Raw genomic sequence first — 20,819 nt, forward strand, 5'->3', positions numbered from 1 at the left:
TAGTGTGTCCCAATGCTTAGTGTGTCCCAATGCTTAGTGTGTCCCAATGCTTATATGTCCCAACACTTAGTGTGTCCTAATGCTTAGTGTGTCCCAATGCTTAGTGTGTCCCAATGCTTAAATGTCCTAATGCTTATATGTCCCAACACTTAGTGTGTCCCAATGCTTAGTGTGTCCCAATACTTAGTGTGTCCCAATGCTTAGTGTGTCCCAACACTTAGTGTGTCACAATACTTAGTGTGTCCCAACACTTAGTGTGTCCCAATGCTTAGTGTGTCCCAATACTTAGTGTGTCCCAATGCTTAGTGTGTCCCAATACTTAGTGTGTCCCAATACTTAGTGTGTCCCAACACTTAGTGTGTCCCAATGCTTAGTGTGTCCCAATACTTAGTGTGTCCCAATGCTTAGTGTGTCCCAATGCTTAGTGTGTCCCAACACTTAGTGTGTCCCAATGCTTAGTGTGTCCCAATACTTAGTGTGTCCCAATGCTTAGTGTGTCCCAATACTTAGTGTGTCCCAATGCTTAGTGTGTCCCAATACTTAGTGTGTCCCAATGCTTAGTGTGTCCCAATGCTTAGTGTGTCCCAACACTTAGTGTGTCCCAATGCTTAGTGTGTCCCAACACTTAGTGTGTCCCAACACTTAGTGTGTCCCAATGCTTAGTGTGTCCCAACACTTAGTGTGTCCCAATGCCGAAACAAGAAGAGGATGTTCTGTTCCTGGCTATTCTATTATACCCACAATCCTCTGCACAGCAGAAATATGAGCAAGAGGGTCAAAGTTCAAGGTGCAACTTTCAAATGATGTCCCGATTGATTGAATGCATGCTGCAGCTGCAGTGTGTATTGGTAGGATAGTTTGTTTGCATGGGATTCACAGACAGTTCTCTTAAGAATACTGAAAACAACAAGTCATTGTCTATTCTTAAAGCACACAAAAAGTAATCGGAAAGGATAGCTCTTAAATAACAGGCAATAAACTGAAACCTCAGAATAATTCCTATTACTTGGGTCTAGGAGCCAAGCACACAACCTCAATTTAAGACATAATACCGCAGCGACTTTTTAATAAGTTTATTTAACGTCCAAAAGTCCTTTCTTTGCAACAAACCAAAGGGGCCCCGCATGGCTAAACGTGCTTTGATGTAGCACACTGTAAAGGCGTTGTTAAATTCTCCAGCAGTGATCACATTGAACAACTTACAAATAAAACCCAGCCCCCCTGCTGTTTTTCAAAAGAGAAATATCAACGTCAGCAACGGTTAATGGCCACCCATTCTTCACCGCCAGCGCCTCCCGGGTGAACAAAACTGAATTATTCAGAGGCTGAATGATGCGGCGCGCTGAACATCGGGCAACACGGACGCTGAGAGGGAGGTTCATTCATTTAAAGAGCTCAACAGGGCAGCGCTGATTGGCTGAGAGGCACAGAAGAACGCGCCAGTCAGGAAGTCCTCCTCGCGTTACACCTCCAAAGGGGAACGAGGACGGAAACACAGCACACATCGGGCAAATTATATAGTATAACAAAAAGAAAACAAAGAACATGCAGGTCCAAGGTCGCCGACAGAAAGTGGCAGGAAATGTTAAAGTGAGTTGTTATTTACCGAAATGTACCACGGCCTTCAGGGATAAAGTTCTCTGCACCAGAACATGAATAATATAAATGATAGTCTTTTGAAATTGCCAATGATTCATGGCGCAGATGTATGTTTCCAATCCACTGTGGCATTAAGTGCCTCTAGAGTATGCTCAATGAAATTTCAGCACCTGCAGATTTTGTTTTATTTTTTTTTTTTGTGCCTGTTACGGGAAACTCGACTCCCGTCCTGCGATGAAAACACGGCTATGGTTAAATCAGCCAAGTGATGATGAAATGAAGAAGAATTTTGACAATCAAAAGTAATTTCTCACTCTCCAACGTCTTTGCTCCATTTCGTATATCACCCACTGAATATCGTGACTTTTTCGGCTCTTGATTGAACAAAACGAGCGGTTTCCAATTGTCGGAAATAATCGGTCTAAATCTACAATCTACAGTTATTTACAGCCCTGAATACCAAACTATTAATTTCCATTTCTAATTGATGAAAATTACCCATAAAATGATACGTAGCATTCCTTTGTTTGCTGATGCCGCTGTTGTTACTGCTTGTAATGTTGCCTCTAATTTAATTTAACAATTTTTACAATACACAACTATACGTACTTCTGACTTTTTGATATTCAAATCCAGACAAGTGCTGCATCATCTTCAAGAGCACAACTAATCGCACTAATATCGCCACATTTAGTGAATATAGGTCGCCGACAAAGAGACAAACAGCATGTTGGGTATTCGTTTTAATTGCAATAATTTTCTGGAGGTTTAAATTGCACCCCGAGGGTAAAAAAACGTGAGTACATTTGGGAGGGGGGTGGTGGGGGGGATAGGGGGCATTGATTAGGACCACGTGGATGTAATTCAACGTGCCCTTTCCAACTCTTTATTAATAGCTCAGCTGAAAAAGGTGCACGGATTACGGATGCGTGCGAGAGGGAGAACTCGTCTGCTTGTCTCTCGCCTGAGTTGTTTATTTACAGGGGAAGTCATCCTGAATGCATGAGCTGACATAAATGGGGATTTATTAACGAGGAAAAGGGTGTTTGAAGATGTGCGAGCGTGAATCGTTTCAGCAAAAGACGACGGCAACAACAACAACAACAACAACAACAACAACAACAACAACAACAAAAAGAAACCTCAGGAAGTTTCATGAAAGCTTCCCTCAGGCACCAGCTCTGCTGCACTGCTGCTGCCCATAAGCGACTGTCTGCGTATGAATTTATTGGTACAAATCAGACGGTGGAGCAGGAACAACGCGTCCATCCAAACTACACTCAGACAAAAACAACATTTTAAAAAGGCGATTGCTCGTCTTCTTGCAGCCAGAACTAATAAAGGGTGAATATTACGTATCGACAGTTTTTTTTCTTTCTGCATTCCTTTTTTTTTTTAAACCGAGAATTGCAATTAAATCCGTGAGGAATATACTTATTATGTCGGGTTCACACAGCTGTGGCTTGATGGATACGGCGAAGGAACCGAGAGACGGGATATATAAGCAGCAACGGGGGTTATTTCAGCCATGATTGATGACACGCTGTCTACGTGGAGGTAAGCCCCGCCTCTTCAGCGCGTCTCCTTATGTGTGTGGGGCTGGTAGGATACTTTATCATCATTTTGATGGGATTGTATCATGGCTCAGATTTATACCAAATACATATATATATATATATATATATATATATATATATATATATATATATATAATATATGAATATATAAATATATATATATATATATATATATATATTTATATATATATGAATATATATATATATATATAATAATATATAAATATATATATATATATATTTGTATATTTTATATATATATTTATATATAATATATATATATATTTATATATTATATATATAATATAATATATGAATATATAAATATATATATATATATATATATATATATATATATATATATTTATATATATATGAATATATATATATATATAATAATAATATATAAATATATATATATATATATATTTATATCCATCCATCCATCCATTATCACCCGCTTATCCGGGGTCGGGTCGCGGTGGCAGCAGGTTCAGCAGGCCGACCCAGGCTTCCCTCTCACCCGCAGCACTTTCCAGCTCATTCTGGGGGATCCCGAGGCGTTCCAAGGCCAGCCGGGAGATATAATCCCTCCAGCGTGTCCTCGGTCTTCCCCGGGGCCTCCTACCAGTTGGACGTGCCCGGAAAACCTCTAATGGGAGGCGTCCAGGAGGCATCCTAACTAGATGCCCGAACCACCTCAGCTGACTCCTTTCGACACGAAGGAGCAGCGACTCGACTCCAAGCTCCCCCCTGATGTCCGAGCTCCTTACCCTATCTCTAAGGCTGAGCCCGGCCACCCTACGGAGGAAGCTCATTTCGGCCGCTTGTATCCGAGATCTCATTCTTTCGGTCACAACCCAGAGTTCGTGACCATAGGTGAGGGTTGGAACGTAGACCGACCAGTAAATGGAGAGCTTTGCCTTCCGGCTCAGCTCCCTCTTCACTAAGACGGACCGGTACAGCGCCTGTTTTACTGCTGCAGCCGCAACGATCCGCCTATCGATCTCCCGCTCCACCTTACCCTCACTCGTGAACAAGACCCCGAGATACTTGAACTCCTTCGCTTGGGGTAGGCAGTTTGCCCCCACCTGGAGGGAGCAATCCGCCGGTTTCCGGCAGAGCACCATGGCCTCAGATTTGGAGGTGCTAACTCTCATCCCTGCCGCTTCGCACTCGGCTGCAAAACGCCCCAGTGAATGCTGGAGGTCACGGTCCGAGGAGGCAAACAGGACCACATCATCCGCAAACAGCAGAGAGGCGATCCCAAGACTCCCGAACCGGATCCTCTCCGCCCCCTGGCTGCGCCTAGATATCCTGTCCGTGAAGGTCACGAACAGGACCGGTGATAAAGGGCAGCCCTGGCGGAGGCCAACACCCACCGGGAACGTGTCTGACTTACTACCGAGGAGACGAACACAGCTCCTACTGCAGGCGTACAGAGACCGGATGGCCCGTGCCAACGGGTCCGGCACCCCATACTCCCGCAGCACCCCCCACAAAAACCCCCGAGGGACCCGGTCGAAAGCCTTCTCCAGGTCTACAAAGCACATGTAAACTGGTTGGGCAAACTCCCAGGACCCCTCCAGTAATCTTGCAAGGGTAAAGAGCTGGTCCACTGTTCCACGACCGGGACGGAATCCGCACTGTTCGTCCTGAATCTGAAGTTCGACAAGCGGTCGGAGCCTCCTCTCCAGCACCCTGGCATAAGCTTTTCCCGGGAGGCTGAGCAGTGTGATACCACGATAGTTCGAGCACACTCTCCGGTCCCCCTTCTTGAAGATGGGAACCACCACCCCGGTCTGCCAGTCCATGGGCACTGTTCCCGACCCCCATGCGACACTGAAAAGGCGTGTCAACCAAGACAGCCCAACAATGTCCAGCGCTTTCAGCATCTCAGGGCGGATCTCATCCACCCCTGGCGCCTTGCCACCAAGGAGCTTTTTGACTACCTTAGCGACCTCTGCCAGGGATATGGGTGAATCCACCCCAAAGTCTTCCGCCGCTGCCCCCTCTCCGGGGGACATGTTGGCCGGGTTTAGGAGTTCCTCAAAGTGCTCTTTCCACCGCCCGACGATGTCCCCAGTCCGGGTCAGCAGTTCCCCCCCCCCTGCTGAGAACAGCCTGGGGTAGACCCTGCTTTCCCTTCCTGAGCCGTCGGATGGTTTGCCAGAACTTCCTTGAGGCCAACCGAAAATCCTTCTCCATGGCCTCCCCGAACTCCTCCCATGCCCGAGTTTTAGCCTCCGCGACCATCGTCGCTGCAGCCCTTTTGGCCCGCCGGTACCCGTCAGCTGCTTCAGGAGACCCCTGGGCCAGCCAGGCCCGAAAGGCCTCCTTCTTCAGTTTGATGGCTACCCTCACCCCCGGTGTCCACCACCGGGTTCTAGGGTTGCCGCCACGACAGGCACCGATGACCTTCCGGCCACAGCCCCGAGCAGCCGCATCCACAATAGAGGCTTTGAACAAGGTCCACTCGGATTCCATGTCCCCAGCCTCCCTCGGGATTTGTGAGAAGTTCTTCCGGAGGTGGGAGTTGAAGACCTCCCGGACAGGATCCTCTGCCAGACGTTCCCAGTTCACCCTCACTACACGTTTGGGCTTGCCAGGTCTCTCTAGCCGAGTCCCCCGCCATCTGATCCAACTCACCACCAGGTGGTGATCAGTTGACAGCTCTGCTCCTCTCTGAGCCACATTATGTTCGAACATGGTGTTCGTTATGGACAAACTGTGGCTAGCACAGAAGTCCAACAACAAAACACCATTCGGGTTCAGATCGGGCAAGCCGTTCCTCCCAATCACGCCCCGCCAGGTTTCTCTGTCATTGCCCACGTGAGCGTTGAAGTCTCCCAGGAGAACTATGGAGTCGGCAGGCGGCGCCCTTTCCAGGACCCCTCCCACCGACTCCAAGAAGGCCGGATACTCCGAAATGCTGTTCGGTGCATAAGCACAAACAACAGTCAGAGCCTTACTCCCCGCAACCCGTAGGCGCAGGGAGGCGACCCTCTCGTTCCCCGGGGAAAACTCCAACACAGCGGCGCTCAGCCGGGGGCTCGTTAGTATCCCCACTCCCGCCCGGCGCCTCTCACCCTGGGCAACTCCAGAAAAGGACAAAGTCCAACCCTTCTCCAGGAGCTTGGTTCCAGAGCCCATGCTGTGCGTGGAGGTGAGCCCAACTATATCTAGCTGGTACCGCTCCACCTCCTGCACCAGCTCCGGCTCTTTCCCCGCTAGTGAGGTGACGTTCCACGTCCCTAGAGCTAGTCTATGCTGCCGGCGATCGGCCCGCCCAGGTCTCCCGCCTGGCCCGCCGCCCGGTCTACATAGCACCCGACCCCGATAATTCTCCCTGCGGGTGGTGGGTCCACAGGGTGACTGCTGCTCCATGTTGTTCTTTCGGGCTGAGCCCGACCGGGCCCCATGGGCGAAAGCCCGGCCACCAGACGCTCGCCGACGAGCTCCACTCCTGGGTCTGGCTCCGGGAGGGTGCCCCGGTTTCCCTTGTCCGGGCAAGGTGGCTACAATCCGTGGGCTGCTTATCATCAGGGTTTGTTGAACCGCTCTTAGTCTGGGCTCTCCCCCGAGACCTGTTTGCCTTGGGAGACCCTACCAGGGGCTGACGCCCCGGACAACATAGCTCCCAGGATCACTGAGCCACTCAAACTCCTCCACCACGTTAAGGTGGCGATTCATAGGAGGATATATTTATATATTATATATATATATAGTACTGAAATACTTTGCGGTATTATAATGAAAAGATTGCACTTTACAGCTAATATGGAAATATATATATTATTTTGCTTGTGTTGCAGAAAACAGTGCTGGCGTGAGCTTCAACAGCATCATTTTAAAGTCCGCGCTTCTCTCTTAAACATGGAGGGCTCTTCCCCTCTCCTTCAGGTGGAGGAGGAATCCCAGCATGCAACAGGCCGAGAGCACTTCAAGGAGTCTTACCTCGTCTTGGTAGATGAAGAAGAGCATGATGGACAGAATCTCCAGGAAGAAGATGAGCAGGAGGAGGATGAAGAACTGCGGAGACAAGAAGGGGAGAGACTTATTTATTAACACGCCATTTATCACTGAGGTGTGTGTGTGTGTGTGTGTGTGTGTGTGTGTGTGTGTGTGTGTGTGTGTGTGAAAAGTAATAACAATGAATGAAATGGCCAAAGAGTGTCAAAGAGAAAGAGTTGGCGAAGAAAGGACAGTCGAGGAGCGTCAATATTTCTAAGTGACAGGTCACGAGAGCAGAGAGGAGTAGGTAGGAGGCGAGGAGACGAGGAGACGAGGAGACGAGGAGAGGTGATGCACAGATACCCTCACGCTTTTGGATTTGCCTCATTTTATTCCTCACCCGTCGCCTCCTACCTGACGGGTGATACATCTTCTTCCCGTGGGCCCGTGTGTTACTGGCTCAGTCATCAACCACTTTGCTAGTGGGGGGGGGGGTGAATTATTTGAGACAATGGTGGAATATTCCACAGGGTCATAATAAAAAATAATCTTGATGAAACGACACTAGTTTATCAACTGATGCGTCCGCGGACCGATAAATCTGGCAGATTGTGCTGCGTGTTGTAAAAAAAACGCTGAAATATCTCTGCAGACGAGGAGAGGCTAAATGCTCCTGCTTGAGCAACCACCATCCCATAATTATGGAACACAGGAAAGGCCTAAGTAAAGAGAATGGTAGTAGGGCTTTGTGGAGATCTTTCTATGGTACTCAAAGGCAATTACACCAATATCGTAATATGAGTGTCAATAAAGTCTTTTATTAGATATCCTAATATGTCATAGTGGGTCTTTTCCTGGTTAGAACTTACCAAACTGCTCTATTATTTGCAGTTCAAGCTTATATCTATACTTATATTTATAAAAAATCAATGGTCCGCCCTTCAATATCGTCGATTTTGCGGTATTCAGTCAAAGGTGTGATGTTTGATTGTCGTTGGTAAGAAACACGAGTGCTCGTGGATTATAGCTAACGTTTAGCACGTTAGCTATTAGCACTTCATTGGATGTACAAAGACGTGCTGATTCTCATTAGAGCTCGGCGATGTGGAGAAAATCTAAATATCACCATATTTTTGACCAAATATCTGGATATTTGTATTGTACGGTTGACCACTGGTGTAAAAAAAGATATTTAACCGATGGGATTTTTGCTAGATAACCATCAGTAATGTGGATATAATGAGTAAGTGTACAAAAATATGACATCACAACCAGGAAGAGACATATTACGATATCCAGTCTCGTATCGTGATATTAAGTTGTTATCGTGTTACGACTCTCGGCCGTGTTTTCCTGATCGCGGCGCCCTCGTAGACGCAGGCGACCGCCTTCCAGTTTTTTTTTTTTTTTTTTCACAAGCAGAATCTCAGAGTGGAGATGTTCAGTTTCTAAGCCGTCGCCGTGGTTACGCGTCCTCCGCGTCCTGCAGCCTGACAGCGAGTGCAGTCGGTTCACGATGCTGGATATCGAGCCCACGAGGTCTTTTCAATGTCTGTTGTTCCGTCGGGCTTCACTGTCTGAATGTGTTGTGTGAAGATCCTGGAAAGTCTTTTTTTGTTTTGTTGTGGGGTGTTTTATTTAAACCTTTTAATAAATATGCTCCTCTGTGGATTTGATTAAAATTCTGCCTTTTTAGGTTGATGATGAAATCTTTTTCAAAATACCAACTCCGTCAAGGGAAGAAGAAGCTCGACAGTATTTCTTAGTTTCTGAATATTTGACTTTTCTTTAAGCAACAAAAAGTTTTTTAGAAGAAAAAAAAGAGCCAGAGCCCAAAAAAAATCATATTTCGTTGCTTCCTCGTCATTCTACCGTTTCTCTCTCTCTCTCTCTCTCTCTCTCTCTCTATTTTTTTCCTCTGGCTTTCGGTGTGTTTGTTCGAGCCCATGAAATCACACCGGAGAGCAAAGGGACATCGTTAATAAAGAGAAACTGATACTCGCCAGCACTCGGAGAACAAACAGACTCCATCCCCTGTGGCTCTCTGAATATTTGCCCATTAATCTGCCCTTAATAAGAAAATTTGACTCCAGCAATACGCAGACTCGATGGGGTCGTTTCGATGGCAGCAAGACTGCATTTTAGTTTTTTATAATATACTACAAAAAAAAAAAATGCTATTGAATATGCTCGAGGAATTTCAGACTGCAGCATTGAAATGAGCTGTTATTATCACATAAATTGCAGAAATTAACCCGTCAATGATGAGAACCCATTTGTGAATAGGGTGATAATAAGTGCATAACAGTGTGCTAATTAAGTCAATCGGGCTCAAAGTGTTGATCTTTTAAAAAAAAAAAATTCAGTATTTGAGGAAATAAATGGTTTAATTTAGATGGTAAACACCCCCCCCCCCTCCCCCCCCCAAAGAAAATGGCATAATTTGCTCCAAATGATGTGAAAAGGCCTAACGAGCCTAATGAGATGCAGCGGCGTCGCGGTGGTTAAAGTAATGTTTGTCTAAACAAACACGTCGCCGGCTCAAATCCAAAAGAATCCGCTGTTTGTTTTGGTGCTCGGCGTCTCGCCGTGATAAATTATTGTAAACAAAGATCTCAGATCTCATTACAAAAAGGACCCAAACGGGCTCAATATGTTTTTCCCCGATTCGTCATTATTCAAACTGAAATACGTTTCCGTGTTTGCAGCGGAGGCTTCCAGCTGCATAAACTACAGGGGGGGGAAAGATTTATAGCAGAGAAGAGTGGAAGGAAACAAAAATGGGTAAACAGGTTTTCTATGGATCAGAAATCTCTATGAGTCTCTAAACTGAGATTCGGCTGTTTTTGAAACTTTGAGCTATCTACTCTCTGTGGAGGAAGAAGTACTGAAGATCCAAAAGAAATACTTCATCACAAGTATCCTTCTTTCAGTAGTCGTATCAGGAACATGCAATTAAAGTTGTAAAAGTATTTGTTTTACAGAAGCATTGGCAGGTTGAGGTGGAGCTAACTTTATAATATACAGTATTTTAGTCCCAATCAAGGCCCGGGGCCCCCTTCAGAGGGTCATAAGTTAAATACGAGGGGTCCTGAGATGATTAAAGGGAGAAGACCAAAGAAAACACAAAGTCCTGCAACTAAAATGGACGTTTTTGGGACCTGAATTTATGATTTAATGGCCAATTTGAAATATATGAAGGAGAAATCGGTCTTTGGTAAAACTGCGAACGACTCATAACCATCGGAAATGTCACGATCAGATGTTGCTTTTATATATCTGGTAACACTGGGAACCACTGCTTTAATATGTATTAATTAACCGTATTTTAGTTATCTTTTTTTAATTGATTTTGTTATGTAAAAGCTTAACTTGAAAAGTAATCACGAGCAGTCAAATAAACAGTGAAGTAAAAAACATTGATTTTAATCCCTGAAACCTCTCTGAGATGATGAAAGCAGGATGGAAACATTGATTTAAATGTAAGATGAGGTTTTGACCGAGAATGACTCGCAAGTATAATAATAAGTAAACATAAAGACTGTTATGTGTGAACTCCAATTTGGGTGATTGCATTGTCTGGAAAAAAGGAAAAAGAACTGGACCCAGCACTGAGCCTTGGGGCACCCCACAGTAAACGCATTAGAAGACAGTAAGTACTTCAGTGCAGTACTTCAGTGCAGTACTCCCCGCCACTGTATTGCATGCCTTTCCTATCTTAAACCATCACACACCACTCTCTGTATCTTGTTAGAAGGCTGCTTTCAACCCTGAAATCTTTCACCCAGATCATGTCGTCTCAGTCGGAGCGATCGCAAAGATTATTTTTTGGCCTCGAGACCTTTTTTTTCTCAACAACCAGATAACACAAAATATAAAGTGAAAATCTCGCTAGCCCTCTCACAGAGCAAAGCCGGGAGGTACAGATAGCACTGACGCGTGTAATGGAGAGTATTATCCATGTCGTGTCTATCACCAGCCAAATCAAACTCAGCAAAGTGGTCCTTTAAGACCTCTAAATTCCTGTCGTGTTTGGACCGGTGTCCTGCAGTCTTCTTCTTCCATTACAGTTTTTGTACTATTGATGAGCCACAGCTGGTCTCTAGCCAACTGAAGCCTTCAGGGGGGGGGGGGGACGAAAACCTGCAGGACACCGACTCTCGAGGACCAGAATAGTCGCAATTAGTCGCTAATGAGTTGTGATATTTACTATCTGAAGAACAGGAGCTTCTATTGGCCGCTCAAGTCCTCTGCAGACGCCGCCCTCGCATGCAACTCTTATTTACGTTGTGGCTCGTTCAGCCAGCGCGGCTGAAATCCCTATTAAGTAGAAGATTGATGTCTCAGCTGGACCCCGGGATGAGAACTATAATCAAAGTCCAGGCAGAGGGATTGATTCCTTTGTGTTCATCCGTGCTGTGGTTTCCACGCAGCGTGAAAGCTTCAGGGGGGGGGGGGGGGGGGGGGGGCTCTTTGTGGTTTGACTGGTGAAGGCGTTCATGTCAGGCACACAGTCCATCAGCACCCTCCCAAAATCAATACCTCCATGGGATCCTTCCAGCCTTGAGTGTATGTGGAGAGGAGCCCTCGGGGCCTTTCTCTTCACATGAGGGATCTAATCGTTGTTGTTTTTTAACAGGCTCTATAGCTGAGACCCCAGTTAGAGGGAGCTTCCATTTCCACCACGGCGACCTCTCCTCTCGGACTAATATGTGGACAGATTAGGTCACAGACCCACCACACCTCCCCCTGTACTGTTTGACTTGCAGTCGAACTCACCGGTGTGAAACATGAATTTAATCACAGATAACCCCGGTTTGAAATTGAACTTTGGGAGAAATTCGGTGTCCTCAAAAGGACAGGATATTGGATTTTGGTTTAATGTCATGACTTCATGTCTTCAATGTCTGCTTTCTTATTCATTTTTTTAACCTCATGTTTTTGTGTCTATACTAATGCAGACTAACAGGTCCAGTTTCGAGGGAGAATGCTGCAGACAGCAGCCGCTAAACAAGCTGTTGCAATGTGCGTTGACTAAAAGTGCTTTTTTTTATTCCATTGACAGGCTCAGATTATTATAAGTGCCTGACAACATTATGGAAAGAACCCCCGACAGAGAAATAAAACCTTTTTCTTTCCCTTTCGCTTGATCCGGTCTGTCTGTTCTGACATCTTGCGTCTCATCCACATTGTTAAAATTGTCTAAATATTCCGCCGCAGCATTGGAAATCTTTTATGAGATTTACACTGAGCTACGCTTTCTGTTCTCCGACACAACGCACTCTTACGAAACTGGCACTCCTCTCTTTTTAACTCTCTCTAGGATTCTTTCCATGGCGTTGTCAGACACCTTTAATAAAAACCTGAGCCTGTCAAATGAGCCCTTAACGTATATTGGCTTCAGAGCTGGTTTAGTGGCGGCCATCTGCAGCCTTCTCCCTCCTTACTGGATCAATAAAGAAATGCGTTGTCTCCATTGGTCATTTAGAAACAAAAACATACACAAGAAATACAGAATGTTCCCCTTTAGCTACCAGCAGGTCAGAAGGAAGACACTTCTGCATTGGCTTCAAATTTCAAATAACCAGCAGGGGGCGACTCCTCTGGTTGTATAGAAGTCTATGCTTCATGTGTTAAAGCTGCATTCTCTCTCCTGACCACCAGGGGCGACTCCTCTGGTTGTATAGAAGTCTATGCTTCATGTGGGTAAAGCTGCATTCTCTCTCCTGACCACCAGGGGGCGACTCCTCTGGTTGTATAGAAGTCTATGCTTCATGTGTTAAAGCTGCATTCTCTCTCCTGACCACCAGGGGGCAACTCCTTCGGTTGTATAGAAGTCTATGCTTCATGTGTTAAAGCTGCATTCTCTCTACTGACCACCAGGGGGCGACTCCTCTGGTTGTATAGAAGGCTATGATTCATGTGTTAAAGCTGCATTCTCTCTACTGACCACCAGGGGGCGACTCCTCTGGTTGTATAGAAGCCTATGCTTTATGTGTTGAAGCTGCATTCTCTCTACTGACCACCAGGGGGCGACTCCTCTGGTTGTATAGAAGTCTATATAAATTACTCTACTTCTCTTGATTTATTCCCTCAGTAAACATTGTAAACATGAGTTTATGGTCTCAATCTCTAGTTTCAAGTCTTCTTTCAAAGCTGAACTGAAGGCTTCAAACCATCGTCCACAAACCATGGACGATGTTGGTGGAGATAAATGGGTGACGATGTTTATCATCACGGTGACGATGATATACAGTCTCTGCTCGTCCTTTTTTGACTTTTTATAACGAACGAACAAAAAGTTCCTTAATGCAGTCGTTCATCTGCTGTGACGATGAATACAGTCGGACAGTTTCATGTCCATCCAAACTTGGCAGAAAGTAATGTTTTAAAAAAAAAAAGGGTCTTCAGGGCCTTTTAAGAGCTTATTTCTTAAGTGATCAGTTTCCCCATGAATATTGCAACACAACATTTCTCCAAAAAGCTGCTGCACGACTAAGTCAAGACTGAAGCTTATATAAGGGCTTGCCTGGCTATGTTTGCAGGAAGTTATACATTCATTTAAAGTGCGTCGAACATGTCTCGTGTCGAAAAACCTTCCACATAACAGAATTTCCAAAGCATTAACGCTGACGTTTGTTGCTACAAATTAAAAAAAAGCAATAATAGTTTTGCCGGCGCGGATCGCAACATGAAGTCCCGCTAATTGCCCTGAATTTGACGAGAAGTTCTTTTCTAATCTCCGTGAAGAACCGGCTGCTCTCTCCCTCGTCAAGGCGGACTCATAATCATCATTACATTGACGCGAGCACAGGAATCGGTCCGGTCGCTGTGGGGGAAGTGTCGTGGATCATGCTAACGACACTGAGACTCGTTCCCACAGAGCTCATAATTGCTCTCCCCAGCTGTGCCGTTATCTCCGATGATGAATTTTTTTTTTTTTACCCACTCAGAATTGTTCTTTGCGGTGAACGCTGTGCAGCGTCTGTGCTTGATTACAAAAGCTCATTTGTTTATCAAAATAATTATCAATCCGGGGTTCACACTTTAGATCGGATTAGAGCAGGAACATGTTTGACGTCGAGCACTTCCTGTTCCCTCGACTGCATATTAGGGAGTGTATCTATATCTATAGACGTCGATTTCTGCATAGAGATAATGAGATATATATTGGTATAGAGGTGGATAGCGAGAGAGATGCGGAGATATGTAGAGACAGAGATTTATAGAGCTAGAGATATATAGAGATAGAGATAATGATATAGATATATATGTGGAGAAAGATATGTAGAGATAGATTTATAGAGCTAGAGATATATAGATAGAGATAATGATATTTAGAGATATGTGGAGAAAGAGATATGTAGAGATAGAGATATATAGAGATAGAGATAATGATATTTAGAGATATGTGGAGAAAGAGATATGTAGATATGTAGATATATAGATATATAGAGATAGAGATAATGACATTTAGAGATATGTGGAGAAAGAGATATGTAGAGATAAAGATTTATAGAGCTAGATATATAAAGATGTATAGATAAAGATATGGAGAAATAGAGATATTTTGATATATAGATATAAATATGTAGAGATAGATATACAGACTTAAAATATAAATATATAGAGATATGTAGATGTGTTGATATGTAGTGATAGTTATATGTAGATATATAGAACTAGAGTTATATAGAGATTGATATATATATATATATATATATATATATATATATATATATACATATGTAGAGAAAGACATAAGGCTTAAAATATAAATATATAGAGATATGTAGATATATTGATATGTAGAGATAAGTATATGTAGATATATAGAGCTAGAGTTATATAGAGATGGAGATATGTAGAGATAGATATAGAAACTTAAAATCTAAAGATATGTATATAATGTATATTGGTATGTAGATATATAGAGCTAGAGTCATATAGAGATGAAGATATATAGAGATATGTCAAGATTTATATAAAAAGTAGCGATATGTAGAGATGAACATCTATAGAGCTCAAGTTATATAGCGATAGAGATATATAGAGATAAAGAGATATAGCGATGGGAATATACAGAGATATATAGACCTAAAATATAGAGATAGACTTTGGAGAGATATAGATAGAGGTGTTTTATATATATATATATATATATATATATATATATATATATATATATATATATATATATATATATGGTAAAGTCATATCAGACACCCCTGCTGTAAACTTCAGTGCAGTCTGGACTTCAACTGTAAACTCCAAACAGACAGGCCGGGGCTGGTCGACTAAGATTAGTGAAGCAATAAAAATATATATCAAGACATTAAAGTGGATAAAATAAGAGCAGCCGTGTCCGTGGCCAGAGCCCTCGACAACAACGCTAGACTCCCATGAGGCCCATCAACGGCTGTGAGTTTTATCTCAGACGCCCAGGGAAGCCAGAGTTACCTGGAATATACTTTTTAATAGAAAAGATTAAAGATTTTATTTTATTGCTACATTATAGTGATTTGTATTATCTCGTCGTCATTGCTGTGTTTTACCCTTTTTAAAAAAAAAAATAAGTTCAATTACATTTTTTAAAATTAAATTAGGGAAACAGCTTCTCCAAATACACACAGGAAATGTCGGACATTTTTGCATAATTAATGATGTATAAAAACCGTCAGATACGGCCACTGACACAGAATTCATCGCGTAGCTTGTCAACAGCGTCATTCAATCAACATAACTGGGAAAGGCATGAAGATAAGATCAGATCAGATAAGGAACATGCGATTTTAAAAAGCAGTGTATAGATATTATGGGCGTCTGCTGTGGGACATAGTGAGGTATTGCCGACGCCCCTTTATTGCCTTTGTTGGCCATAAAGTTGTTTATTGTGCGTTAACACCAAAGGCAACATCAACTTTGGATCCATCAATTGTTTGCAGTGGAGGAAGCTCTTCTCCGTAGGCTGCACAGCCTCCACACCTTTATTTACATACACAACACTGTTTTAATAATCCGGAGGGGAATATGTTAGACCATTAGTGTCTATGGATTAAAACAGCTGCAGCTAAATAATGTTAGTTCTGTTGGTTTGTCAATTAAGCACCAGGGGAAACTCCTCCTGTGTCCGTTCTTTTTTAAGCTTGTTCATAAGCTTCTCTCATATTTGTGGATGTTTGGAAGGACAGATTATCTGGATGGATAAGCGACTTGGCGTCACATCAAATCATTTCTACACAGCTTGGCAGCTCGGCTCTGATTCTGTTGACAGTCTGAATGTCTCGCTCATTTATAAATGTATAACATCAGTGTTTTGAGCAGTACTGGAGGAAGTATTAGGATATTCTACCGAAGTAAACTACTAATATCCTACTGTGAAAATATATATATTTTTTTAATTGTCCCTTCAATTAGAAAAAAATTACTTAAAGTACTCGAGTTACTAATATTAAAAATGGATTCAAATAATTAAATGAAAAATAAGTAAATCCTCACATTCAAGCGGCTAGTACAATAACAAATATGTTCTCATTTTTGCACGAAGAAATTAATAAATTAATAAAATAACGATTATCGAGATAGTTGCCAATTAATTTTCGGTCTACTTATCGACTACTAATTGTTCAGGCTGCACTGCAGTAAAAAAAAAAGAAAAGTACAACACTTCCTTCCACAGAAAGTGGCATGAAAAGAAAAAACAAACATCAAATGCATAATAATAACATCTCCACAGCAGCTGCTCTCAGAGGCTGTATTTAAAACACCTAAATGTAACAGGAGAACCGCACAGCGTCCGCCACGCCGCCTCGTGGTCCGACTTACCGTCAGCAGCAGGGGGCGGCTCTCTTTGACGGCGCCCACGCAGCCCAAGCAGCCGATCACCATGATTATGGTCCCCACGGCGATGAGCAAGTTGGCCGCCGACAGGGAGGGAAGGGATGATGACAGGGTGGCAAAGTTTCCCTGGGTCACCGAGAGCCAGACGCCCACTCCCAGTATGCCACATCCTCCCAACTGCAGAGGAAACACAGAGAGGCGTCGAGGTTGTCAGCGAGGCAGCAAACACAATTAAACTCATCCGAGACTAGAATTGTTGTGGCTTCCCACCCCCCACACACACTCCACTCCCCCCCCCCCAAAAAAGAACATTGTCATCAACAGCAACAATAATTGGTTCGTCAGAGGTACCAAAATAATCTGAGCCTCCAAAACAACCCAATTTGAAGTCTCTACATTTGTGAAAATGTGCTAATTTGCTTGAATTTAAGGCGAGAACCAGCTGCCAAGTAGCTTAGCTTAGCTTTGCATAAAGAGTGGAAACATGGGGAAGTCTGGCTCTGTGCAACAACAACTGTCCACTAGCACTTCTAAAGCTCACTAATTAACATGTCATACCACCGTTTGCTTCAGCCAAACAAACGGAAAAGTGCAAAAATGACAAATTGTGTCCTGACATCAAACAATAAACCCCCCCAACATCTCTGCTGGTTGCCTGGCGACTAATCCCTAAAACTGTCACTGGAATTAGCTTTCTGACAATAACGAGAAATAAAATGTCTCTTTTTTTTTTTTTTGGGTGGGCGTATTGTGTTACTTTAAGACAGTCAGTGCTACCAGTTTCCCTCTGTTTCCAGTCGTTATGCTAAGCTATGCTAACTTGCTCCTCGGTGTAACTCGTGAAATCAGAATAGGAGTGTAGATCAGTTTTTTCAGTGGTCATTCGACTTTGTTGTTATTGTTATGTTGACAAAACAAGTCAGTTGGGCCGGAGAAAGATGGCTGGCTGGTTAGCTCGCTGCCCCAATAGTTAGCCAGCTAGCTTGTTAATTCCACCGTGCTTTCGTGCTACACTAGTGACAAGAAAATGAGCAAAACAAAGAGTCGCGATGTGATTTCACTACGCTGTGACAAGAATGCGGATAAAGTATCAAGTAACTCCACTGCTTGTTTTAGTCGTAAACACAAAACCTCAAAAGCGTCTCTCTGCAAAGTCAGTTTAGTTTAAACGTCAGCCGGTCACAACGGCACAGTACGCATAACAATGGCCGCCGCTCTGACCATCCTGCTACAAAATGAATGAATGTCCGTTCTTCTGCCGTTATATTTCCTACCATGTAGCTCATATAAAGCAGTAGAACAGATATTGAACAGTTTGCAGTCGTCATTTAACTACAGTACAAAAGTATTTGACCAAAATACCACTTTTACACCTGTGGTTTGGTTCAAATGGTCCTGACCAAAGAAAACACATTATAAGAAATGAACGTACACACTTGTGTTTTATATTCACACAGACTTTAAGAACCGAAGGGTGGGGGAATAAAATGGCGGTGACTTAAAGCATGTAATGTAGCGCACAAATGTGACGGCTCTGCTTCATGAGCATTATTAGTCCTGATGAATAATGCTAAGTGGTTGGAAAGCAGGGCATCTCTTACTGTAATATTAAAGGAGGGATAGCGGCTGTGTGGTCGCTTCTTTCCCACTCGCTTTTTTAATGAGCAATTTCTCTTTTATCTTTTTCGATGTTCGAGGGGGGACTCTCTGCTCTTGTGTGCTAACACGTTGGCATTTCCCCCCAAATGATCTTGTGTAATTACATAGGGGTATATAGGTTGTTATAACTGATCTCTTTTGAACATTGCCGTCTTTAGAGTGCCCTCGATAAGCGTATTAATTTAAATCGTGCTCGAGATTTTAAATTTAAAACCACATATCTACTCTCGCAACAGTTCAGTGAGTGAGTCTGCTTTGCTTTCACGCCAGAGAAACCAAACCAAACAAGTGAGGTGTGAAAGTCAAGAAACACCGAAATGCAGTGATGTTTGGTGCCAGTAAAAGTGATAAGCAGACAACTTTATAAACTTGAAATAGTATATTTGAATCTATAACCCAGTTGCCAGCCTACCTACCTGCTGCGTTTTGGGCATTCATTTGGTTCAGGTTCGGGTAAATAGTAAAATACAACTTATTATTTACCTTTAGGTCCAGGCAATAAAAGCACTTTGGTTGAGGTGCGAGGGAAAGATGTTGGTTGTGTAGAGATCGAGACCATAAACTCATGTTTACAATGTTTACTGAGGGAATACATCAAGAGAGAAGTTTTTATAGACTTCTATACAACCAGAGGAGTCACCCCCTGGTGGTCAGTAGAGAGAATGCAGCTTTAACACATGAAGCATATACTTCTATACAACCAGAGGAGTCACCCCCTGGTGGTCAGTAGAGAGAATGCAGCTTTAACACATGAAGCATATACTTCTATACAACCAGATAAGTCGCCTCCTGGTGGTCAGTAGAGAGAATGCAGCTTTAACACATGAAGCATAGACTTCTATACAACCAGAGGAGTCGCCCCCTGGTGGTCAGTAGAGAGAATGCAGCTTTAACACATGAAGCATATACTTCTATACAACCAGAGAAGTCGCCTCCTGGTGGTCAGTAGAGAGAATGCAGCTTTAACACATGAAGCATAGACTTCTATACAACCAGATAAGTCGCCTCCTGGTGGTCAGTAGAGAGAATGCAGCTTTAACACATGAAGCATAGACTTCTATACAACCAGAGGAGTCGCCCCCTGGTGGTCAGTAGAGAGAATGCAGCTTTAACACATGAAGCATATACTTCTATACAACCAGAGAAGTCGCCTCCTGGTGGTCAGTAGAGAGAATGCAGCTTTAACACATGAAGCATAGACTTCTATACAACCAGAGGAGTCGCCTCCTTGTGGCCATTAGAAATAATGCAGGTTTAAGACGCTTTCCAGAATTGGAGGTTTTTTCCCAAAATACCACTTTTACACCTGTGGTTTAGTTTGCATGGTACATATGGACAACTGACATACATTGAGATCAAACATAATGAGCATTACTTAAAAACATTTTCCTCATTATGTTAATAATTAATCTGGTCTGCTTGACATTTCCTTTAAAACATATTCGCTGTTTTTTTAACATAATTTCTGTCAGGCTGTTGGACCACCTCCACCCTCTCTCATTTTTAATAACTGTATTGATGCACGCGGTTTGTAATTCTTTGAACATTTAAAAGAAGAAAAAAAAAGGTGTGAATTTCCCTAATAATCCCAGACTAATTATCACCTCCACTAAAGAGGTTCAGCTGTTTAATATTTCAGAGCGATGTTTGAAGAATCCAGCTGCGCTCTTCGGAGTCCAAAGATCCCGTTTCTACTCACAGCAGGTTTGAAATAGAATTTAATGACAAAGATATGAAAGGATCATCAGACGCATCTGTGGGAAACACCCGTCGTCGTACAAACACTACGCACTACGGACACTTGCCAGATCTCCCAGAGGCAATACGATTTACATGGCTAAAATACACACTTATTGTTTCTCCCCTCCGACTTTTCTTTCTATTTCCAGCCTCAACACAAGATCTCATTTAATGAGCTCGGGAAGTAGGGCAAGGCGAAAATAATAAATAAAAAAGAAAGCTCTTGTGTTGCGGGGGGGGGGGTGGGGGGCCTCCATTCACCGAGGCAGGTTTCTGTTCACTCTCTAACACGGCCGGGAGGTTTTCAGAGCCTTTGGGTCACGAGGAACCCTCATTACGCTCCAGAGCGCGCGCCGCGATGAAGATTGGCCGCAGCGAGGAGGGCGAGGGAACAAGGAAAGGGATCAAGGAAAGGGAACGCCGGGAGTTCATGCTGGTGAACATTTTGAG

The 20,819-nt window shown here is 43.5% G+C and overlaps 1 protein-coding gene across 1 annotated transcript in view; it reads right to left on the minus strand.

The window, feature by feature from the left end:
- tspan4a (tetraspanin 4a) overlaps positions 1-19,063 on the minus strand; it is a 52,218-nt gene extending 33,155 nt beyond the window's left edge. The window contains exons 1-3 of the mRNA XM_034525404.1: positions 19,046-19,063; positions 16,956-17,147; positions 7,134-7,208 (exon numbers count right to left, since the gene is read on the minus strand). Of these exons, the coding sequence (XP_034381295.1) occupies positions 7,134-7,208; positions 16,956-17,147; positions 19,046-19,063 (285 nt within the window). The remainder of the gene's footprint in view (positions 1-7,133; positions 7,209-16,955; positions 17,148-19,045) is intronic.
- Between the last annotated feature and the right edge of the window lie 1,756 nt (positions 19,064-20,819).

The sequence above is a fragment of the Cyclopterus lumpus genome, chromosome 3 (assembly GCF_009769545.1).
Source record: "Cyclopterus lumpus isolate fCycLum1 chromosome 3, fCycLum1.pri, whole genome shotgun sequence".
NCBI lineage: Eukaryota > Metazoa > Chordata > Actinopteri > Perciformes > Cyclopteridae > Cyclopterus > Cyclopterus lumpus.